Source organism: Strix aluco, chromosome 21, assembly GCF_031877795.1.
Source record: "Strix aluco isolate bStrAlu1 chromosome 21, bStrAlu1.hap1, whole genome shotgun sequence".
NCBI lineage: Eukaryota > Metazoa > Chordata > Aves > Strigiformes > Strigidae > Strix > Strix aluco.
The window spans coordinates 4,638,913-4,663,172 of NC_133951.1; the positions used below are offsets into that span (position 1 = coordinate 4,638,913).

At 44.6% G+C, this 24,260-nt stretch overlaps 2 protein-coding genes across 2 annotated transcripts; both read right to left on the minus strand.

The window, feature by feature from the left end:
• Positions 1–5,046: 5,046 nt before the first annotated feature.
• On the minus strand, positions 5,047–19,818 carry LOC141932961 (myosin heavy chain, skeletal muscle, adult). The gene is made up of 34 exons (XM_074847214.1): positions 19,813–19,818; positions 19,627–19,719; positions 19,434–19,497; positions 19,243–19,341; positions 19,033–19,136; positions 18,795–18,933; positions 18,037–18,155; positions 17,791–17,940; positions 16,773–16,943; positions 15,827–16,136; positions 15,606–15,676; positions 14,428–14,515; positions 14,231–14,348; positions 13,784–13,907; positions 12,993–13,129; positions 12,635–12,890; positions 11,376–11,618; positions 10,985–11,161; positions 10,753–10,898; positions 10,575–10,665; positions 10,097–10,486; positions 9,819–9,945; positions 9,522–9,640; positions 8,935–9,131; positions 8,352–8,535; positions 8,100–8,265; positions 7,803–7,927; positions 7,346–7,654; positions 7,041–7,244; positions 6,646–6,771; positions 6,381–6,551; positions 6,190–6,294; positions 5,951–6,046; positions 5,047–5,330 (listed from the first exon to the last, which is right to left on the minus strand). Exons 1-34 carry the CDS (start codon positions 19,816–19,818, stop codon positions 5,175–5,177), a joined length of 5,181 nt encoding a protein of 1,726 aa, XP_074703315.1. The 3' UTR covers positions 5,047–5,174.
• A 1,923-nt stretch (positions 19,819–21,741) lies between these two features.
• Positions 21,742–22,458, minus strand: LOC141932963 (myosin heavy chain, skeletal muscle, adult-like). Its single transcript, XM_074847215.1, has 3 exons — positions 22,250–22,458; positions 22,027–22,170; positions 21,742–21,933 (listed from the first exon to the last, which is right to left on the minus strand). Exons 1-3 carry the CDS (start codon positions 22,454–22,456, stop codon positions 21,742–21,744), a joined length of 543 nt encoding a protein of 180 aa, XP_074703316.1. The 5' UTR covers positions 22,457–22,458.
• Positions 22,459–24,260: the final 1,802 nt, after the last annotated feature.

Below are 24,260 nucleotides of genomic sequence, written 5' to 3' on the forward strand. Positions count from 1 at the left end.
TTGGCACACGGACAATGTCTTTGGGGGTGGGTGTCACCCAGCCCCTGCCTCACCTCAGGTCCACACATGCTGCCATGGTGCAGGCAGCTTTAATTGCAGGGGGGGTCTTTGAAGATATCTTCATTAATGCTTCATGTCAAACAGGAAAATGCTATTGAAGCAAATCTCCCTGTTGCCCAACACTTCGGTTTGCAGGACAGGTGTGCACCAGGGCCACATCTAATGTGCTCCCCCCTCAGACTGGCACTCAGCTCTTGGGACTCCCACCCTTTCCCCCTGATACCCATTTAGTCTAGGTCTGCCAGGTCCTCAACACTTGCTGTTCTCCTGTCATGCTGTTCTCCTGTCATGATGAGGAAAGGACAGCCTGTGTTTCAAGCGTGTGCTAGTTGGTAGGATCACTGATGCTGCATGTTGGCCTTTTGATAGTCACACATTTCCAAGCATCTACGTGGTGCCCTTTCTGGGTAGAGTTCCCAGTGCAACTGAGGTTCTGCACACTGACCAGTGGCTGCTTCTGTCAGCTCAAGGTCTTTTCTTTCAGCATTGCTGACCCCAACATTTCCAGGCCTTCTTCGGCCCATTCCACCTGTCTTGGTTCTGTCCCAGCGGTGCACACATGAAACTGGCTGATCCACCTGGTTGGATTTTAACCTTTCTGGTGTGATTCGATCATAACACGTGGGCCAGGAAGTTTCAGCAGCTTTAAAAGCGCCCATTTTTAAGTGAGACCTAGTTGCTGCCACCCAGAGCAGGGTCCACCTTGATGGCTCCATGCTGCCACCCCCTGGCAGTGTGTGCCTGGAGCAGCGCGCCCGGACCGCTGCTGCCTGGCTGAGCTCCCTGGGACTGACAGGAGCCTGATGGAGCTCCAGACCAAGGAGAAAGCTGACGGGGCCTGTGCCCTCACAGCAACAGCCCAAATGGTGAGGCAAAAGACAGAGCCACCGTTCCAGCTGATGTCTCTAGGCCCTACACCAGCACCCACCTTGGGGTCTCACCGCAGCTGGCTGCACGTCCTTCATGTGTTGCCACCACCTGGGGCTTGTGTCAGTGTGAGTCAGTGGGCCGCTGCCTCATGGCACCCACCATCTCCTCAGGACCTCTTTGCCTGGGGGTGAGCAGACAGACAGTTTACTTGTAATCCCTGCCAGCACTCACCTCATGGGCTTGGCCTTCTCAAAGCTGGTGGGGTGCTTACATTCCAACCCACTTCCTGACACATTGTCTCAGGCCTCCAGCCTGGAGCTGCCCTCTCTGATGGCTCTTGCCTCGTTTGTACCCTTTCAGCCGGGGAGAATGAGGTAAGCTATGCAAATCTCACTGGGATAAGAGTATTGATTGTGTGGGCACATGACACAGTAGCTCGATATCACAGTTTAAGACACAGATCATCTACCTCCAGCCCACGTTTCTAAGGGAAGGGGATAGCTAAGGCAAGCGTGACCTGTCTAAGCAGGTTGTTAACAGTCTGTGTCTCCAAAAGACTCTTCACAAGTACTAAGAGAGTCAAGCATGTGCCTCCTAGTAGTACAGCCTCTGCTCACTCTCATCTGAACCCTGTGTGGGAGGATGTGCTTCATACCTCAGAATGGCTTAGATTTTTCGACTGGGCACATACAAAAATATTACTGATGATGGCTCAGTGAAAAATTTTTAAGACCTGAATTAAGTTTGAAACTAAAAAGGGCAGACCACATTTCTTCTGGCCTCCATTTATAGGCCGGAGATGTACTGCTGAGGTAGAAACTCCATGTATACCTCCCAAGATTTTAGGTCCACCTGTGGCATTCAAATCTGTATGGCTAGTTCCTGACATAGGAAAGGATCTGCTACATGATTTTACACATTTCCAATAAATAGTGCATCTTCCTGAAGAAGTGCAGTTTGTGCTTTTCCTTCTCTACAAGGTTATCTTAGAAATTGTCCCAAAAAAGGAAAACTGCATCTGACAGAGGCCTAGACCATTTTGTCCTGCACTCCTTTCTAACAGGAAAGGTCCCTCATACTCAGCTGGAGCTGACACATGCTAAAGATTTCACAGTAATTTGTACATTGTCTGTTGAGTGTGATTTGAAAATGTCTCTAAAATCTATTCTACATGGAAAATCACACATCCTGACTAGTGGGGCACAGAAGGAGGTATTTCCTTGCTATGGGCAGTTTGGTACACACCATATATGTGGATCTAAGTTCCCATTCTAAGTCTAATAATAAATTCATCTCATTGATAAAGAAAAGCCTCATTAATAAAACAGTTAAAATTCTTACACAAAATACTTTCTCTTAACAGCCTCTTTTGTGTGGTATTATACTTACCCTCCCAATGTTACTTTCTGTCCTAAGGTTGACTCTTCAGTCTTTCTTAAGAATGGTAGTGTGACAAGGAGGGACCCTACTACATGTTTTCAGCATCCTCAAGTCTACCAGGAGGAGTATGGTATAGCAGGGATTTCTTCCTACTTGGACTTGGGTTTGCTTGAGTGTATTATCTATTTCCTTATCACAGTCTGCTTCCCTTTCACTGGTTCCCAACTGATGTTTAAAAACTGCAGAGTAGCTTACCCTGCCCCAGTAAACATGAAGGGTAGTTCTTTACTACACAGTGACCCCCAAGGCTTGTCAGAGCTTTACTGTATATGGTATTCACAAAGTTTAACCTAAGCCATATTAGGTAGAAGTTGTTTGACTACTACACAGTTATTAGAACAACCTAAAATGACTTCAGGTGCAGACAAGCCCTAAGACTATGCCCTGTGAGGTCCATACAAACCCTCAAGCCTTTTGTTATTAATGGAAAAAAATCATATTTGCTGTTCTACAATAATGGAGGTTTTAAGGAACTGAAGCACCTTAGGCTAGACAGAGAATGGTGGGATATTCAGAAGGAGGAGTGAAAAGAAGATAAACTGATGGCAAAAACAGTATCAGAAAACAGTCAGGCTGGTCTCTGTCATGAGTGTGGGGAATAAAATGAAGTGAAAGAAATCTGAAGTCTACTAGGAAGCCACAGAAAGCCTTCTAACATGTCATGGGAAGGAAGAGCTAGAGTGGTATCACTGCTAGGTGTTAGATGGATTTATTGAGCTCTTTGTGGCTGAAAACTGATCAGCTCCAAAAAAGCTCACTCTCATCACTCTTTCAGAGAGCAATGACAGAGACATCAGGGGTTCTTGCTTTCTCATCCTCACTACTGACAGTAGAGCATCCTTAAAATTACTGGTGCATTTGTGAGTTAGCATCTTGGAGACAGATAATTAAATACTCATTTTGGTAATTCAGTCTTAGCCATACAGACATGCTGCTGTCGGCTTGAAGTTTCCAGTAGAACGAGCAAAGTTCACTGGAAGCTCACTTTGCTCTTTGGAAGCAAAGCCCATGCTGTGACAGTGGTTTCTACACACACTGACTGAGGGACCACTGTCAACCCTCAGAACTTCCTAGGAAACCTCAAAGAGCTCCAATGGCAGGCTCTCCTTTGAAAGCTTTGTAGATGAGTAAAGTTTTTGGAGACCACTGACCTCAGGTCTGGGCACAGCCATGGTCTGCATGCCATGCTTGACCACGCAGGTGACAGTCAGGGTCCCCTGCATTGCTCTCTGCTTGACAGTGCAGCTCCAAGGCAACAACAGTCATATCTAGAGCTTTTTTTTTTGTTTCCAATTTTCCTTTTAGGCAAAACCTAATACAGTCAGTAGGTGTCCAGAGAGCAAGCTATGGACAGCATAGACTGTAAATTCATGAGAACAACTCGGAAGCCTCCATATCCTTCCCAAACCATATATTCATCCCTCTGACCCTGACTGACAGACTCATTTTCCACTCCCAAATGGACTTGGAGCAGAGGATGCCCTCCCATTCCCCAAATGTATTCGTGCTCTGCTGACAGTAGCTAAGCCTGTAAAAAGAGAGAAACCAAGCATGCTGTTACCCTCAAGTGCTCTCCTGAACCTCTGTCTTTCCATACAGCTCTAAGCCTTTGAACTATGGAGAGGATTTCTGTGCAGTTGGTAAATTCTGGTAGATTTCTTCTCTATTAACATGTTCAAGCCTCTTTTCAATATGTGTAATCCTTTAGTGTGCAGTGACAAGGACTTCCACAGCTTAACTGCATACCTTCTCTCTTGTGGCTTTGAGTACCTTGCCGTCAGGTAGTTTCATTTTATTTACAGCTCCCTGTGCGTGCCCTCCCCAGCCCCCTGTCCTCCATCTTCTGCCCTTTGCACTCTCCTGTTCCTTTTAATGCCAGAGTTGCTTAGAACATTGATCCCTGTCAAGCCTCACCACACTGGGCTGATTTGTTCTGCTTTGTATGCCCACTCAGTTCTCTCCTTTCTTATCTTAAGTCTCTGGGTCTGTTTAATTGGTCCTCCAATGGAAGTCTCTCCACAGGTCTGATCACCTTTATTGCCTTTGCAATCATAATTCCTTGCAAATTGAGTTTATCTCTTTTTATTTTCTCTTTTGCTACCACGGCTGAGAAAAAGTGGATGCCTTCACATGATTATGCAGCTTATGTGGCAGACCTTGCTCCTGACCGGTAATTGTCAGTTCAGAGTTCATCTTTTTCTATGTGACACTGCATTGTTTCCCCACATGCATAATTTTGTGGTTTTAACTGTACTGAATTTTGTATGCTATTTAATGTGATTGTTTACTTAGAGTCATGAAAGTTTCCTGCATTTCTTAGGTATTGGTCATTGTCCTTACTGCCTGGAACAGCATTATTTCATTGGAAAATATCATGTTCCTTACTCTTCAACATCACTTGCTTTATCAATAACTTGCATAAAACAGCTCCCAGGAAAAAATTACTTTTCTCTTTCATTCTGTGTCTCTGAGGATAATTTATCTCAGTAAGAAGCTTCCTTTTTATAAGTCATTGAAGTAATATAGAAGGGTAAGTATTTAAGGACTAGGTAACAACAAGCTGTACTGTGACATAGGTACACAAAGGTTATAAGCCAAAACTGTGCCCAAAGGCTAATGATGACACAACCCTAATCAGTGAAAAGTGAAAAAAAGAAAAATACTGCTCATGGCACATATGCAAAGAACTCTAAACTTTATTCCCTAAATATTGAGGTGACTGCAAATATAAAATATAGAAGAAAGTGACAGAGAGGTTCACATTTTGTGCATCCCTCCGGTCACTTTGCTGCCTCATGACATCCTCACTCCTCCTCTTCTATCTTCTTGCCATGAAACTCCCGGCTTTTCACACGGAGCTTGTTGACCTGTGACTCTGCAATGTCAGCCCGCTCCTCGGCTTCCTCCAGCTCGTGCTGGATCTTGCGGAATTTGGAGAGGTTGACATTGGACAGCTCCTCCTGTGTGGGGAGAGGGAGTCGGTGGTGAGGAGCCCAGGGCAGGGGTTTCACTCCTCCTGTGCCTCGGCCTTGCGGGGCTGCGGCTCTTCCCTGGGAGAAGGCACAAACCTCCATCCCCCACCCACCACCGCTTACACGTAAGCCTCACACAGACCTCCTCATCCTCCCTTATTCAGGGCCCCACCATGACAAGCCTCAGCAGTACTGTGTCCCTCCTGAGGAGCAATTTTGTCACTTGGATTTGTCATTTGGGTACTTATTCCCCCATTATAGCTGCCCAACTATCAGTGTGGCTATTAGGTTGAGAAAGAACCTGAAACCCTCTGCTTTTGGTCAGCAGCAGAGATTCAGGAACCTCTTAGTCAGTGGGTGTGACCCCTGGTTTTGTTTAGTCTGACCTCCTGTATCAAACAGGCTGCAGAACTTCCCTCAGTTCATCCCTGAGTGCAGGGTGCCCAGAACTCTGCAAGGACTCGTGACATGATAGCAAAACGGCGTGGCCAAGACTGCTGTGACTTGGGAGTTTCTTTCATGCCCCTTTCCTGGGATTCGTACTCATCTCAACAAGCATGCTGCCCCGGTGGAAGGTGGCTCTTGCCCATTCTTCAAGCAATACTTACAGCCTCCTCAGCTTGTCTCTTGTAGGATTTCACCTTCATTTGCAGCTTGTCCACCAGATCCTGCAGCCTGAGAATATTCTTCCGGTCTTCCTCAGACTAGAGTGATTGGTAAGCAGCAAAGAGAAGGAATTATTGGTTCTGCATCATGTGTGGTTAACAGTTCCCCTTGGGGATGGTGTGTGCAAAATTTGACTTCTTGTGAGAAAACTCTGTCAGCCCAAGGAGGCCTCCTGCCTTACCTGGTAGGTCAGCTCCTTCACCCTCCTCTCGTACTTGCGCACGCCCTTCACAGCTTCAGCGCTGCGCTTCTGCTCAGAGTCAACCTCCGCTTCCAGCTCCCGCACCTGCAATGAGAAGCCCAGCTTTGGAGCTTCCCTGGTGGTTACTTACGTGACACGTTCACTCACACACAACTAAAAGCCCTACGCACTCTGGCCTCCAGCTTCTGGATTTGCTTCTTGCCTCCCTTCAGTGCCAACTGCTCGGCCTCATCCAGACGGTGCTGCAGGTCCTTCACCGTCTGGTCCAGGTTCTTCTTCATCCTCTCCAGGTGGGCACTGGTGTCCTGCTCCTTCTTCAGCTCTTCTGCCATCATGGCTGCCTGATGAGAGCAAAGGGTGAAAGCCATTTTGGGGCTGGAGACATTCTGGGGAGAAGGCAGTAATCTTAAGCAGTGAAAGGAACCCCCAGCTCACATCTGTGATGGCCTTCTTGGCCTTCTCTTCAGCATTGCGGGCTTCCTGGATCGTATCCTCCATTTCACTCTGAATTTGCACAATGTCTGTTTCCAGCTTCTTCTTGGTGTTGATTAAGCTGGTGTTCTATGCAACAGAAAAGACATGATTGGTACAGTTAGACCTAATGCCTCCACTTCAAGAGCTAAAACTGTGAGTATTGTTTATGAAAGTCTTTAAGGCAGGAGCCTTCTTTAGAGCCACAGCAGCAAACCAGACAGGGGTGGCTGCCTGGACTGGCCATGTTACGGCGTAGCTCTTCAGGTCTTTATATAGTAGTTACTGACAAGACGCATAGCAGTCGCATTCTGTGTTATCCCTGGCTAATGGGACTCATTTCCAGCAGAGTGCCTGACCTGGGTATGGAGGAGCTGCACACGTTCAGTGGCATCCAGGAGCTCCTGCTCAGCCACTTTCCTCGACCGCTCCGTCTGCTCCAGGGCTGCCCGTAGCTCCTCAACTTCAGCCTGCAACAGGTTTGCTCTGCGCTCCACCATGGCCACCTGCTCCTTCAGGTCCTCCTGTGTCCTGAGAGCATCGTCCAAGTGTATCTGGGTATCCTGTAAAAGAGACAACAGAAATTACAAGGTGGCACAACACTCTTGCGTCTTAAAAAATGTAAGGTGAGACATTCTTCTATACGCATCTTTGCTGAACAGACCTTGAGCACTGCCTGCGTGTTTCTCAGGTTCTTTTGTGCCTCTGCAGCCACGCGGTTGGCATGGCTCAGCTGGATCTCCATTTCATTCAGGTCTCCCTCCATCTTCTTCTTCAGCCGCAGGGCTTCGTTCCTGCTCCTGATCTCAGCGTCCAGGGTGCTCTGCATGGACTCCACAATTCTGAGGTGGTTTCTCTTCATCTGGTCGATTTCCTCATCTTTCTCTGCAATCTTCCTGTCAATCTCAGACTTCACCTGGTTGAGCTCAAGTTGGAGGCGCAGGATCTTGCCCTCTTCATGTTCAAGGGAGGCCTGGACAAGTCAGCAGGAACAGTGACTCAAACTAATGCTCCCTTTCTAACTAGTCTCTGATGCAGTGAAATCTAGGCTTGCTTTCCTGCCATCCCTGCAAATAACTACTCCCATACTTTCAGTCTGGACACCATTTCTTAGCACGTACCTCAGCTTCCTCCAGGGAGGCTTGGAGTTCAGATTTCTCCTGCTCAATCTGCTTCTTGATTTTCTCCAGCTCATGAATCGCCTTTCCTCCCTCTGCAATCTGCTCCGTGAGGTCGGAAATCTCCTCTGTGGGAACAAAGACCAGTGGCATGGTCAGGCTCAGAGCCGAATGGGAAGGGCACTGCCACACCAAGGTGACAGGCATCTTTGGAGAACTGCAGGCACAGACCCATGTCAACCGGTGGGCAGTGGTGGAGAGCGAGAAAGCCCTGCCAGGAGGAGAGGGCCAGGGACTTACGCTGCAAGTTCTTGTTCTCACGCTTCAGCGTTTCCAGGTGGTCCAAGGACTCCTCATAGGCATTCTTCATCTTAAACAGCTCCGTGCTGAGAGAGCGAGACTCCTTCTGGGAGGCTTCCAGCTCAGCCTGCGTTTCCTCATACTTCTGCTTCCATTCTGCCAGGATCTGAAGAGAAACGGGGCGTCAGTATGGAGGTGGCAATCAGGAGGACATGCTCTGCCCAGGAGCCCCGGTGCTGGAGCCCAAAAGACCTTGTCAAAGTTCTTCTGCTTCTTATCCAGAGCTGCACAGGCAGCATTAGATCGCTCCACGTCAATCATCAGGTCCTCCACTTCATTCTGCAGCCTCTGCTTTGTCTTTTCCAGGGAGGCACATTTGGCATTCACAGCCTCAACGTGTTCCTCTGCATCCTGCAGGCGCTGTGCCAGCTTCTTCCTGGGAGGAGATAAGCGCAGCTCTCGGTTAGAACTTAGAGGGGAGACAATTTTCGCAAGAGGTCAGTTGGCCACTTTGGGGGCTTCGAGCCTAGCGATTTTCACAGTGGTTTTTCTGTTCCAAGATTACATCCAGCCTAAAGGGTCTATCACCTCCTTGTCCTAGCGCCTGCTGTGTATTCACCCTGTCTTAGCATTTCTAGCCCTAAAGGCTACGTTTTCCTTCTAATCTACACTTTTTCCACACCAAACTTTCCTTTCTCTCCCTCTCTTCCCTCTACCATGAAGACACTATATCCCTGCCTTCATCCCACCCCTGTCCTAATGCACTCTAAAGGCTCCAATTTCCCTTGACAGGCTCAGCCTTCTCCAGCCATTTGACATCCCACGTCCCACGTACTTGGCCTCCTCCAGCTCCTCCGTACGCTGAATAGCATCCGTCTCGTATTTGGTTCTCCACTGGGCCACTTCGCTGTTGGCCTTGGACAGGGCGCGCTGCAGCTCCCCCTTGGCTTCCTGCTCCTCCTCATATTGTTCCCGGAGCAAGTCACAGTCGTGCCGAGCTGACTGCAAGGCGTGGGCCAGGGCGTTCTTGGCCTGTGGGGATATTGGGATTGGTAACCTGAATACTTGCCTTGAGATGCCTTTTGACAGTGAAGCTGACAGGGAAATTAGAATCAAACTCTAATTAGGCAAATGTAAAGCTGGGGGATGATGAACATCAACGTGTTCTGGAGGATCAGGATGTGTTAGTGACAGGTGCTCTGGGGAAAGTAACCTGCTGTCTCTGTAATAAGTGTCTCAATCCTGTCTTAGAGAGTATGGTCAGAATGTCATGAAAGCCTTGTGGATGACTTCCTCCAGCATCAAAATCATTACGCTTCCTTTCCTCTCTGGCTTATGAGCAGGGGGCATGTGCATTATTGGTGTTCACTCCAGTGCTACATGTGTTTGAGGAAGGAATGTTGGAGTAGAGTCATTCCAGACCTTTATTTCTTCCTCTAAATGTCTCTTGAGTTCCTCAATTTGTTGGGTAAATCCTTGCTTGCCCCTGGACAGCTGAGAAATCAGAGCATCTTTTTCCTCCACCTGGCGTGAATATTCACCTGGGAAGGGCAAAGTGAAAAAAGTAACTAGATTATTAATAATATAACTATTTTTGCCTGTAAACACATGCAATCATGAGTAGCCTGTAGAGGTTATGCCAGTTGTAACTTTTCAAACTGTGTTATCCTCATGGCATGCAGGACCTCCTATTGCACCTCAGCAATGAAGAAATGTCACCTGATTCTGTCTGCAGACGAGCTCTTTGAGTGTTGAGGTCATTGATCATGTGCAGATTCTGCTCCTCCTTAGTTTTAATCTCACTCAGCTGATCTTCCAGAGTGCGGCACATCTTCTCCAGATTTGCCTACAGAGCCAGTACAAGCAAGGAAAGGAAATGAACACCTGGACTCTGCCTTATTCTCACAGCACGGACTTTGTGATGAAAATGTGGCTGGCAGATGTAGCCTATGTGCCATATTTTGGCCCTGTGGGCATGGTCCACTGCAATCCCGTACCTTGGCTTTGGAGACAGACTCCATGTTACTGGCCAAGTCATCAATCTCCATCTTCAGCTCACTCTTCTCCTTCTCCAGCTTCTGCTTCACTCGTTGCAGGTTGTCGATCTGCTCCCCAAGCTCAGCTGTGCTGTCCGCGTGCTTCTTCCTCAGGGCGGCAGCCGTGGCTTCGTGCTGCAGCGTGGCCTCTTCGAGGTCACGCCGCATCTTCTGAAATTCTGCCTCACGCTTCTTGTTCATCTCGATCTGAGCTGCTGTAGCCCCTCCTGCTTCTTCCAGGCGCTCGCTGATCTCCTCTAGCTCCCTCGAGAGGTCAGCCCGATGCTTCTCTGCTTTTGCCCGAGAGGTTCGCTCTGCCTCAATCTCCTCCTCCAGTTCCTCAATACGAGCCTGGGGAACATTAGGGACCCTTCACACCCATGCCCTCCTCCTTCCTGACCTGACACTGGCTGAGAGAGGGCAAGGGACAGAGGCTTGCCTGCAGCTCCTTGATCTTCTTCTGTAATTGCATGCCCAGGGCTTGCTCATCCTCGATTTTGCTCTGGATCTGGCTGATTTCAAAGTCTTTCCTTTGGGCAAAGCAAACCATGTCAGAGCTCAAAGAGAAAAGACAAGTGCACCAGCCCAGCACTCAGGGGCCCCACAGCGACACTTACTTCTTCAGTTTCTCATCCAGCTGCTGCTTATCATTTTCCAAGTCCATTATGGTGTCATGGGCCAGCTTCAGGTCTCCCTCAAGTTTCCTCTTAGCTCTCTCAAGGTCCATGCGCAGTTTCTTCTCTTGCTCCAGGGACCCTTCCAGCTAAAAATAACAGGAATATCAGTGCTCTGCTGGCTATGCTTTCCTCTACAAAGTTTTCTTTTTCGTTTAGCTACACATGTGCTTACATCATCCACTTGCTGCTCCAGCTTGGTCTTAGCTTTGGTCAGTGTATTGACTTTGTCCTCTTCTGCCTGCAGGTCATCCAGTGTCTGCTGATGGGCCTCTTGGAGGGCTTTCTTCTCTTTTGTCAGCTTGGCAATGCTCTCATCCAGTGCTGCCATCTCCTCTGTGAGGTTTTTCACCTAAAAATATAAGCAATTGTCAAAATTAGGTGGAAAACATGCGTGCTGGTTCTTGGAAATTTTCCCTTTGCTGTCCTTAGCCAGTAATTTCATTTTTTTGTTTACCGCTTTGATAAGGCCCACCTCAAATGTTGCAAAGTCCTGGGGTAGCAGGATTTTTGCTCCAAGAAATAGTGATTTTTTTGACCCCTTATGTCATTCTCTATGTGTGTACCTTGTTTTCAGTGGCATGCTTTTCCTTTTCCACCTTGGCCAACGTTAACTCAAGGTCATCAATATCTTTCTTCAGCTCTGAGCATTCATCTTCCAGTTTCCTCTTCTTGGCTGTCAGCTCAGCATTAATTTCCTCCTCATCCTCAGCCCTTTCAGTCACCTCTTTTATTTTGGCTTCCAGCTGGATTTTGGTTTTGATGAGCTGGTCACATCTTTCCTCAGCATCAGCCAAGCTATCTGCTTCCTGGTGGGGACACACAGATTTTTATAGGTTGCAATGTTTTGAAGTTTCTCTCCTCTGTCTTTTGTATCACAGAGTAGACATCTGTTAAAATGGAGGCTGAACCAGGCCCTCCACTCCAGCAACAGGAAGATCTGGCCCAGTGGCTACTGGGAAACCTTGTCATCTGGAATCAACATCGATTTCAAATTCTTTTTGTCTCTTAAAAATGCCTCACAGGGAAGGTATCTATGAGAATACCTCATGAACCCACAAGCACAACACAACAACTTCAGTTACTAGTTTCAGCAGGAACAAGGGTTTAGAGTCTTTTTTCCTGACAGAAAATGTATTTAGTTACTTTTACTTTTTAATTGTTTCATCAAGAAACTTATAATATTTGGGAACTAAATGCTTTTCCACTTTTGAGAATAATTTAGTTGAGAAAGGAATTCATCACTTTTCTACATGCATTGAAATTGTTACAAGACAAATAGAGTTCTTGCATTGCTATCAGATACCTCCTTGTCTTCCTTCCATGCCATGCCTAGCATTTCCAATGTTAACTAGCTGATCATTTAATTTGGTGTGAAGAAACTGCCTTCTCCTAATTGAGTTTGAATGGGAAGTATCCATGTTTCTGAAATAATCAGTGCCTTCAAGTGTAGCTGTAAGTGGGCAATGTGGGTCCTTCTCAGGTTTACCTTTACTCTGTTAGACAGATACTCTGCTTTGAAAGTTGAGTAGATGGAGATCCTTCCCTTCCAGTTCAGAGCTCTGCTGTGGATTACATGTTGGCGAGCGCTACATGGCTCTTCCCCCAGACAGTAGGAATGCCAGGCCTCATGTGGGGCTGCCATGAGACACATCATGCCCCTGCCCGTACCTGTTTCCTCAATGCTAGTGTGCCTTAGGGTGTGTGATTTAGACTGTTTTCTGCTGCATGTTAGTCAGCTTCCTGCAAGTCTCTGTTTAGGGTAAGAAGCATTCTGGCTGCATATTGTTCTTTTCCCAGGGACAAAAGAATGCTGGTTACTCACTGCCTGCACTTGGAGCTGCAGGTCATTTTTCTCCTGCAGCAGGGCCACCATTTTCTCCTCCAGCTCCTTCCTCTTTGCCTCAGACTTTGCAAGCTCTTCCTTGGTTTTTTCAAACTCTTCCTTCATGTTGGCCATCTCCTTCTCAGATTCTGCACTCTTCAGCAAGGGCTTGATCTTGAAGAACAGCTTCATCCAGGGCCAGTGCTTGACATTCATGAATGCACGAACATTGTACTGGATACAGAAGATGGACTCCCTGAAATGAAATTCACATGCCTATTGCATAGCTTCGGTGTGATGAATTTAAACTTCATTAGTCAAGTACCATGAGAACAAACTTAATATGAGAAATGTCTACCTCCTCTCCACCATTCTCCGATACTCCACTCTCATCAGGAAGCCTCTGCACCTGGCTTGTGTGCGAGTGATGATTTCTGCCAGCTTGTCATCTCTCATCTCCTCCAGGAGCCCCAGCAGTCCAGCTTTGAAGAACACCTTGAGAAAGTAAATGTTGCAGCATGTCATTGTCAGGTAGTACAGAATAGAGGCACAGAGTGTTTTAGGATCCTTACAGACCTTAATGGCCATGACCAGGCTCCACTTGGGCCCCTTCTCAAACCATCCCTCCACAGGCCTACGAGCTTCTTATAAGTTCAGCTCTAAGCATTTGGTCCCTGTCTGAGGTATGTGGTATGTGTTCTGATTTCCAGCTCAGCCACAGCCTCAGCCACACCTCTGACTGATCATGGACCCCAGGGAGCTCTACCATGACCCATGGACTTATTTCCTGGCTTGCTTTTAGACCAATCTCATTGCTGTGGATCTGTCCAGGAATTAATGAATAGTGCCAGGGCCTTGTTAGCCTACCTATATCTGACCTTGAGCAATCTTAAAAACCAAGGCTTTATGGCTTGACCTCAGACTTCCTTCTTGTCACAAACCTTCCTGATGATCTGGGCTCTTGGCTGAACCTGATTACCATTCCAGGGTCTTCCCCACTTGCCTTGCTTGAGTACTGTTGGGATGGACACTTGCTGATTAAGGCTTCTACCCTACCAGCTCTGTTATTGTGTTGTGCTGTCTGCCACTGATGGAGCAGCCCACCCTTACCTCTTCCCAACAAACTTTTAACAGAGGACTTATTTCTACCTTGGTGTGACCAAATCTGTATTGGGTGTGATCCACATCAATGGACCCAAGGAGCTTTTCTGAAGCCTTCTTGCTGTCCATGAATTGTCCCTCTGGGATAGCACTTGCATTAAGCACTCTGTATCTGCAGAATAAAACAGACATGAAGAAATCCTCATCACTGAAACCACCACTGTGAGTGAAGCCCACAGCCTCCTCAGACTGTCTCACTGAACTGATCTCATGCCTGGAGACAGTTCATCCTTTCAGAATAGGATACGGAAAGTGGTTTTACTTTCTAAGTGCAAGAGAATCCAGATCTCAACATTGTCATATCATCATGAAGTGATGAAGAAACATTTCTGTATTACTGCTCAGTACCAATTTAAAGTAAAATGTTTCAAGTATATTATGGTACACAGGCTCTTCAGCTTGGTCTGAATGGGCAGAAAGGTGGAGCATTCTTACCTCTGTTTGAAGTCAGCATACAGGACTCTGCTGGGGAATCCTTTCCTGCAAATTCTGATCCCTTCCAGCACACCATTGCACCGCAGCTGATGCAGCACCAGCTCATGCTCCATAGCACCTAACAAACACCACCGTTAGTGACTACCCCGAAGAAGAGCTTCTGTGGCTTGAGTTTTTATCCTATTGGCTCCCCTTACCAGGTGTTTTTGTTTCATTTGGGATGATGCATCGTACAAAATGGGGGTGAGTGCTTCTCAGGTTAGCCATCAGCTTGTTTAAATTCTCCTGTCAGATCATGAAATGAAGTTTATATTATTAAGTGTAAGTACTGGAAGTTTAATAATGGACGCATCAAACCGAGTGTTTCAGGAGCAGACCTGTCTTCTCTAAAACACCTTGTAGAACTCCCAGAGGGAAACTTGGAAATTGAAGGCTCTCAGATTTTTGGTTTTGAAATTCTTTTGTAGAATAATGGTTAGTATTACTTTCCTTGATTTTCTTATACAAGTACAGACCTGCTACCTCACAGCATTTCTTCCACCTGGTATTTCTTGTGGTACGTATTTGGGCGTTTTAAGTGGATGACAGGTACTCTTGGTTACACATGAATAGCATCTAAATTAGCAGATAAGTCCTTTTTAAATAGATGGAATATTTCTAAAGCCCATATAAATTGACTTTTTTAATGGTAATTCAATCTCTCTAAATATCTCCACTTCAGAAAAATGGAAACCTTGAAAACATAACTGAAAACTGACCGGAAAAATTATTTATTTAACATTCACTCTCTTTCCCCATTGAAATTAAAACATGGACTTACAATCTTACAATCTCAAGGCAATTATTTTGCTTTTGATGTTTAATTTCTTATCTTTGAATTCTAAAATGTGACAATACTGAAAATCCTCATAGATACTTAAAACAGATATGGTAAGTATCTCTGAAATTTCCAGAACAGATGTTAAGGAAGTTCAGCTGATTTGTTATTCACTCCCAGTCTAAGTAGGTGAACTTCACCCTTGGAGATTTTGTAGAATATTCAGAAAAGGTAATAGCAAAACTAGGTCGGGTGGAAGAAAACAGCCAAAAGAGGGTGTAAGGCCAATAGTTAAGGGGAAAAAAAAAAGACTAAGACAATTGCCTAGGGAGTTCCAGGAGGCTGAAAATATCACTCTCTCTCCTTAAATAAAAGGAAGAACATGCACACATTGAAGTAGAGATTTTGTACTGTTCAAGGTAGTTCTGTAATTTCCAAGAAGAGCAAGGGAAAGATTCTCAAGAATGACAAGACCTATGACCAAAACTAACACACAACTTCTAGATTAATAATAAAATTCCTCTCCATCTTCAAATAAATGATGAATTCTGTACTTACCCGGAAAAGAGCTGAGACAGTCTGGAAGGAAGAACCCTTCTTCTTGCCACCTTTTTTGCCACCACCACCCTCTGTGAATGGAAGAAAAGAAGGAAGTATTAAAATATGGATGTTGCATATTGGAGACGACGGAACACAAAATTTTAAATGCTTAGTGTTCACTGCTTTAATTCTGTGTCAACATTGTCCCACACTGAAAATACAGTTTTCACAGAGCTGACCTGCATCTGCTCCACCATAGGTGGCAAAGAGTAAGGCCAATGTTTTCAGTGATGATTTCTGGTACAACCCAATGACAGTTTCATTCAGGGGATCCTTGTTCTTCTCAAGCCAGCCAGAGATGTTGTAGTCCACTGTGCCAGCATAGTGCACCAGGGAGAAGTGGGCCTCAGCCTTGCCTTTGGCAGGCTTGGGCTTCTGGAAGTTGTTGGACTTGCCCAGATGCTGGTCGTAGAGCTTGTTCTTGAAAGAGGTGTCAGTTGCCTTGGGGAACATGCACTCCTCTTCCAGGATGGAGAAGATGCCCATGGGCTGGAAGGTACCACAAGAAGTCACAGAGAAAAATTATAACGATGTGAAGCATGTGCTATGAACATCAAAGATACCAGGGTATTGCTGGTAGCATCTCTGCCGGGGTAAGGGCCTGAGTTTGTTCTCAGACAGGGAGCTTGTTTCTGCCTTCCATTGATGTCCTGCAGCCTGTCTTCACAGGACTGGTAAGAACATCTGTCTGGTTCAGGTTAGAATGCTGAGTAGAATCGGAGGGAGAAGTGGTAAACAGAAAAATAATTGGGAAAACAGCTAGAAGAGTCCCATTTGATTTGGCAAATCAGGCGAGACGATATTTATTTCCCAAATTTGTGTGTGGAGTCCTGATTTGAGTCTTCAGAGGAAAAAGGAAAGGAGATTGACTCCAGGGTTTTTTTAAGAAGTCTGTTGGTGGGAGTCCAGGCTATTTTTCCCATGCTTGAAGACCAGGTAATACAAGATTGATGACACAGATTTTCATTTCCTAATTACTCTTCCCCAGACTAAAATCAATTTTGGGGCGAAATATCTTGCTTAACTGACACTGAATGCCTGGCTGTGAGTTCCTTCTGAGCTGAATGTGGTTCAGAAACATCACAGAATTTCAAAATACATCATAAGCTTGCACAGAATAGGTACCTTCTCAATGAGCTCAATGCAGGCAGCCAGGTCCATCCCAAAGTCAATGAACTCCCATTCAATTCCCTCCTTCTTGTACTCCTCCTGCTCCAGCACGAACATGTGGTGGTTGAAGAACTGTTGCAGTTTCTCATTGGTGAAGTTGATGCACAGCTGCTCAAAGCTGTTGAACTGCCCAAAGCAAGGAGAGGTGCACAGGTTCTCAAGGTGTGCCAACACCACCGGGTTTTGCTAGCAGTCTCCTAATGCTCTTTGAAGTGCCCCAGCTGAAACACCACTCCTAACTGTACTGTAACTGCATGTGTTTCCTTAGCAGGACTTCTGTGGTAAAGTCTACTGTCCTTGAAGGATTTTATTATTATTGCTTTTGAAATCAAGGTTAAAGTAACAACCCTTTTTTACTGTGCTACTCAAAAGCAAATCCTTCAGTAACTTTAGCTGTGGCATCGTGTAGGTGTCTCAGTTCTCTGACCTCCCAGAGAGTGGACACCTCCTCAGGGTCCCACCCAAGAATGCCTCTGTCCTCAGATCAACAGTCAGGGGGTTTCTCTGCTCTGACAGAAGTCCTAGCATCATCACTGCATTCACAACACCAGAAACATGCTGTGAACTTCCCCATAGCACTACCCTTCCCTTGGCTCTTCCAAGAGCATCCACACATTTGGCCCACATCTGTGTGAGCCTTAGTCCTAAAGCTGTCTCTTTGTTTGCAAAGCCTAAGACCTTTGGCTGTCTCTTTGTTTGCAAAGCCTAAGACCCAAGGCCCCCTCAAGGGCCTCTGGGACCATTTGTCAGAAAGCAGAGCTTTCTTCTACCTCTTGACAACGTTAGAATCAAAGTCTTTGTTAGTAAAGCCATTTGAAGGTGCTACTGTGACAGAGAAGAGGGAGGAGTTTCTAGAAAGCTGCAGATGAGGAGGATAAACTCCTGAATCTTCTTAAAAAGAAGTGCGTTTCTGAGTCCTCATGACACCTCCCTGCCCCTCCCTTGACTGTGGTGCCAAATCCCGGTTCCTTACATCAAAGATCTCAAAGCCAGCAATGTCCAGGACACCAATGAAGTACTGTCTGGGCTGCTTCGTGTCCAGCTGTTGGTTGATGCGAATAACCATCCACAAGAACATCTTCTCAAAGACAGCTTTTGCCAAGGCACCCACTGAATTGTTCACCTAGAGCACAGAAGAAAGAACAAGAGTTACCTCCTACAGTCAAAAAAGAATGCTCAAGTACTCTTTCAAGATGTATTTTCAACCTCCAGATTTTACCTGTGACACAGTTTGACCTTTGGTCACAAATTCATTCCCAACCTTGACTCGGGGATAGCACAGGGCTTTGAGCAATTCAGCGGAGTTTAGTCCCATCAGGTAGGCAGCTTTGTCAGCCACTAAAGAGGGAAAGAGAGAGAAGCATTTATCTTTGGACAACGGCTAGAATTTGGTCAGTGTGAACAACTGCTGTTCATGTTCTAGAAATGGAAAAGAATTGGTCTGGTCTCATACATAAGCTCTGGGAAGGAATATAAATTCTGGAAGCCAATGATGGCCTCCTTTGAAGGCAAGAACAGGTAGGGGTTGTATAGGAATAGCTGGAATCTGGAAGTTCCCAGAAAAACTCCAAAAGCCTCTGAGAATACATGAGGTGTGCATGCAGCACATTCCTTTCCTGTGGAAAGTGGTTTTCTGCATAGCAGAGAAAGCAGGGTTTATTTCACTAAAAATATGATTGCACATCATGGTGACTTAGTGGTTGAAGGCTTTGCAGAGAGAGTAGTACTCTCTGTTGAAGTTGAAGTTCCCCCTTTCAGGCTGTGTGTGTTTGGGGAGTATCCATTAGATAAAATAACGGTATTTCCCGTGATCAGGGAAGCACCTCTGCAGATAGAGAGTCAATGAACAAAGATGTTTTTCCTCAGAATTTTATGTGGTGACTCGGACAAACAAAATGCCTGTCATTAGAGGCTAACATATCATCTCTGCAAACAGAGAAGTTCTCTGAACAAGTCAGCTGTTGAATTTGCTGATACCTTCTGTGCCGTCTGGCTCTGCCTGCTCTTCTCGTTGTTTCTGCTTGAACTTCAGGTTCCCGTAGTGCATGACAGCCCCTGTCAGCTTGTAGATGGCGGTCTTTTCATCAGCAGTGAAGCCCAGGATGTCAATGGCACTCTGCAGACAAAACAAAGAATTAAAATTCGTGTCCTTAGCAGGTCACCTATGTCACCTTTGAGACATGTACACTAGGTACCTTTTTGCTGTGTCACTTACATCTGTAGCCATGAGCTCCTCCTGGTCATCAATGCTGGGAACAGTGACCTCACCTTGACTCACATAGTGGAAATCAAAAGGGTTGGTGCTAATGAGGAGCATGTCTGAAAGCAGGAAGAGGCAAGGCACAGGCTTAGTTTTGCCAACCAGGTAACAGAGGCAACTGTTGCTCAGCAATCATCCTCAAGAAGACATCATGGTCCTTCCTACCAATTAGCTCCGGCTTCTTGTTGGACATGATCTGATAGAATATGTGGTAGCTTCTTTCTGCCTTGAGCTGGAAAGTGACTCTGGACTTCTCCAGCAGATCTGCCAAGGAAGGTAGAAAGAGTTAGGCACGGGAACGCACGTGAAGCTGGGCATTTAGGAAAGAATGGGATCAGGCCAGGAGAGTGTCTTACAAGTTTCAATGTCGGCAGAAGCCAGTTTGCCTGTGGCCCCAAAGTGGATTCTGATGAATTTGCCCTGTTAAGGAGAAGCAGCACCATTTCAGACTGGATAGGTTCTTCTGACGTCACCTTTACATGGAATACTGCTAGAGTGTCACTTATCTTGTAGTGACAGGGAGAGGTTTTGTCCAAAGCAACAACTTACAAAGCGTGAGGAGTTGTCATTCCTCACGGTCTTGGCGTTTCCAAAGGCCTCCAGCAGTGGGTTAGCGCTGATGATTTGATCCTCAAGCGTTCCCTGCAGAATTATAATTATTGCTGGTTATCCTCTCCAAAAATCATTTCAGGAACAGAGGAAAGGTTTGATTCAAGCTAGTATCTATTAATTTACCTGCATTTTGCCTGATGTCTGCTCCTCCTTCTTCTTATCTCCACTCGCTGCAATTGTTGCAAAGTACTGGATGACACGCTTTGTGTTCACAGTCTTCCCTGCTCCGGATTCTCCGCTGTGAAACCAAAGAGAGAAGCAGAGAGCGTGTGGTCAGGCGGGAGGTCCCCCAGCACCGGGCAGCCCCACAGGGACCCAAGAAGGGGTGTACATACGTGATCAGGATCGACTGGTTCTCACGATCTGTGAAAGAGGCAGAATGAAAGATAGTGTTAGTGACATTATTGAGTAGTACAGAACACAATGCACGTGACAAACACAAGCAGTGCTTTTAGAGAGCTTATTTTATATTGTATTATATGGAAAGGGCTGGAGTTATCAAAGTTTGTATTTCTTCAATGTTCCTTTCACCTCTGAGGGATTAATTTAAACTCCTTTTTCAGTTGTTTGAATATGACATTTCTTCTTAATTTAACTGATTTTTCTTGTCAATCTCTGTATGAAATGAATACTTATGCAAGAATGCCTGTAACTTTCCAGTGACCTCAAGAAGTCTGGAGGATTATCTTCCTCAGAGAAGTCTGTTATAGAGATTGGAAGATTTTGGTATGAAAGAACTCTCTGTAGAATCCACACAGATTAATATCTCATTTCTTGTGTGCCTTTTTAAGGTCCCAGCAAATATAACTAACTGCTTATACATCAGTGAGTCTTCAAACAATTTAAGAATCTTAAAGCAGTTTATACTTGGTCCCCTTTAACAAAATACCTTTTGAGAAGTCTGATTAATTAGGTCTCATCTCAAAATAACCAGGGGCTGTAGCCACTAACTGTATGGAACAAAAGCATTCTGATCTCCCCCTTTAACTAATTTGTAAGAGTGTAGAGATTTAATCTATGTTGGAAATGTTCAAACAATATTTTTTTTCCTCCTTTTCTTGTTTTTCTTTTTCACCAGTGAATTCAAAGGAATTATTTTTTTCTGAGATAAGAAAAAATGTAGGGTTTTGTGGGTTTGGTTGTTTTTTGTTTCAGATGTTTTCTGCTCTTTTTATTATTTCTGTCTTTACAAGTTTGTTTTTAAAGGAACCAACTAAGAGAAGGAAGAAAGAAAATAGCAAATGTGAAAAAAAATGTTAAATTACTTGTTATTTATAAACCAGCTCCAGTGTTAAAAGTGGAAGTGGAAAAGGAAAAGAAGAACTATTCTTATTATCATTCTATTTTTATTCAATAATCAGGGATTTTTCAAACCGTCAATATTATTATTATGTGATGTTCAGTAATATCCCTGTGGAATCATGAAACAACTCTAGATACATGACTATCAAATCATAGATTCCCTTCTGCATATTGCGGTTTTGGTGCACAGAATCTAGTCCTTTCTGGTCAAGTAACTTTCATGCCTAAGAGGCAAATACATAATACAGAACCATTAACTAGCAGCTAATTTGAAATGAAGTCATTTATCATTGTTTTCAGAGGGTGCAACTTTGCTAGGATTCTGGTTTTTGTTCATTCCCAAGAAGCTGTAAATATTAAAATAACACTTGAAATTGGATCATTTGTTTTTTTCAAACAATGTCTTCATGAAGCTAAAACACCTAGAAATTAACTTAAAGTATAGTTTTGGAAGATATTAATGAAATTGTTCTGAGGTCTATTAGTATTTTCTGTCACATTTTGAGCAAATCAGATCTCAGTAATAGGTAGGGGAGAACTTTTGTTTCACCTGACTTAATTCATCCTATTAATTGTTCTTCACTGTAACTTTTACAGTGGTGTTTTCTGTATGCTATAAATTAGTGTTCTAAAAATCATTAGGACAGAACTGTGTCTAATGCATAATATCAACAACTGTTAAAATAAGTTAATTAAAGTCTCATGCTGAGGTTTACACAAACAAATATTTTTAAAAAAAAACCTGAAATGTTATATCACCATGAAGATGCTGCCAAATGACTCACCAGTCAGCATGAACTGATAGGCATTGTCAGAGATGGAGAAGATGTGTGGAGGGGCCTCCTGGCGCTTCTTGCCTCGGTAGGCCAACACCACCTCCGGGTTGTACACCGGCAGCCACTTGTAGGGGTTGACAGTGACGCAGAAGAGACCCGAGTAGGTCTGTGAGGAAAGGAGACAGCATGTTGGCTTCCACTTACCCTGGCAGAGCAGTTCCTCCTCGCTGCCCGGAGGAAGACTGCTGCTGGTACTTACGTAGATCATCCAGGCTGCGTAACGCTCTTTGAGGTTGTACAGCACAGCGGGTTCATGGAGGTGGGTCATCATGGCCATGTCCTCGATTTTATCATACTTGGGAGGGTTCATGGAGAAGATCTGATCTTCCTTCACGGTCAGGGTCTGTCAGAGGAAGAACATATGTCAGCTAAGAGCTGAGAGTGGGAATCAAATGGGTCCTTCAGCCTTGTTCCTTACTCACCTCTCCACCTTCAGTCTTGACAGTGACCTTCCCTGATTCTTTACTCTGGATTGTCCCTTTCACAAAGGATTCCTTAGGATGCACCACAAAGACAGATGTCTTGGCATCAAAAGGCTTGTTCTGGGCCTCAATTCTCTCCTTTTCTGACTTTCGGAGATAAGGGGCCGCCTCCCCAAAAACAGCCATCTCAGAGTCTGCAGAAGCCATGTCTGCACTTTACAGGAGTCACAGTCAGCAGAGTACTCTGTAGGAAAGAAGACATGTTGAGTCAGTGAGTGAACAGTTTTATGTGGAAGAGAGGAAATCTCCTGCACTTTGTTCTCTTCAAATATCTAAGTAGGTATAAACAAGTCAAAGGTTGGATTTAAAGTACCCAGTCTTGACTGAAATTAATCCTTTGACATCTAGCTATATAACAAAGTATAGAACAGTCCTTTATTGTTGCAGTATTGTAGGACAATTTAGCAGTATTATTTCAACTTTGTGGACTCTGGTGAATATGGACATTGCCATAACAGAGACTTCATATTAAATAAGTCTCTGATTTTTTTTAAAATGCTACGTGAAAGCCTCTGAAAGACTTCCTTGTCTGATAGCAAATAGTGGCTTTTCACTGGAAAATTTACTTGCTAGGAAAATTCATCTTGCATTATGACAGATAGAAATGTCATTATTGCCTGTTCGGCTTTCTAGAAATCTTAAACTGTTGGATTTCTTCCTGTAACTTAAAAGCTGGTAAATTTTGGTATTAATTCTGGCGGCAGAGGCTGGAAGTCAGTCACTGCTGTTCAAAAACATAGTAACTCATTTTGTGTTGCACAGATACGCAGAGCTAATATATAAGCTGAAGGAAAAAAAGCTGCCTTCAAACCTAGAATAAAATCACTGGTCATAGAATCACAGAATCACAGAAACATCTAGGTTGGAAAAGACCTTGAAATCCATGAAGTCCTTGAAGTCCAACCATAAACCTAAATCATAGAGACAGTCCCTGATAGCCTGATAGAAATGGATATCCAAGACTTATAGGAAGTTAAATGGAATAAAAAGGTATATGCTTTGCCCAGAAGTTCACAGGAGCCATACACTTACCTTGAAATTTTCTGTCAAGACTGGGTACAGCACTCCAAAGAGACTTTTATAGGGTCTGGTATGCAGATGTTCTGGATGTTTCTTTTTCCTTCAGTGAAAATTTATTTTGGCAAACCATCTTTGGCAAAACATTGTCTGGCAAACTTAACTAACAGCATAATTGTCATTTGATTTGACCGGATATATTTAGAAATGTTTTACATCTTACCATTCCTGGGATTACATTTCCTATAAATAGTCTGACAGGGCTATTAATAAGGGAATCTTGACTAGTCAAGGCACTTAAAGAACTTGGATGTAGAATTTATAGGTTCCTCTACTGTCTCTACTGATAACTTGATCTTTGACCCAGAGGACATTCTTTGGCACTTCCATACTGCAACTATTCCAGACATAAAATGGGAAAAATACAATGTGTCTTGCACACGTGGTCCTGTGAATTTAGGGACTGCCTTTACAGCATTAGAAAAGACAATTGTACAAATGACAAATCATGACTAAATGTCATTCAGTAGTTCATTAGATGTTATACTGAAAAGGGGAAAACCAGGCACATATTGTAGGCCAGGACATTGACTGCAGTAGCGTTAGATACAGAGGGAAACCAAGAGACAGCAAGTCAGAATACAAGTTCAGGTTGGACATGCAACTCGTGCTTAGAGTGTGAAAGATGACCCTTTAGCTATAAAAAGAAATAAATCTCTATGAAAGCAAATATGCACTTAGTATTTTGCAGAAACTGAAATATTCAGAATGTGTGTACTAGAGGAATGACTGTTGCTGAGTCAGTCATAACTGATATTGAAGTATTACCTAGTTTTAAAAAAATAAATTACTTATGGTACATTGTCCCTGAAAAATGAAAAAAAATTATAATGCTTTTTTAAAAAACATTTCTGGTTTTACAAGATTCAGTGTT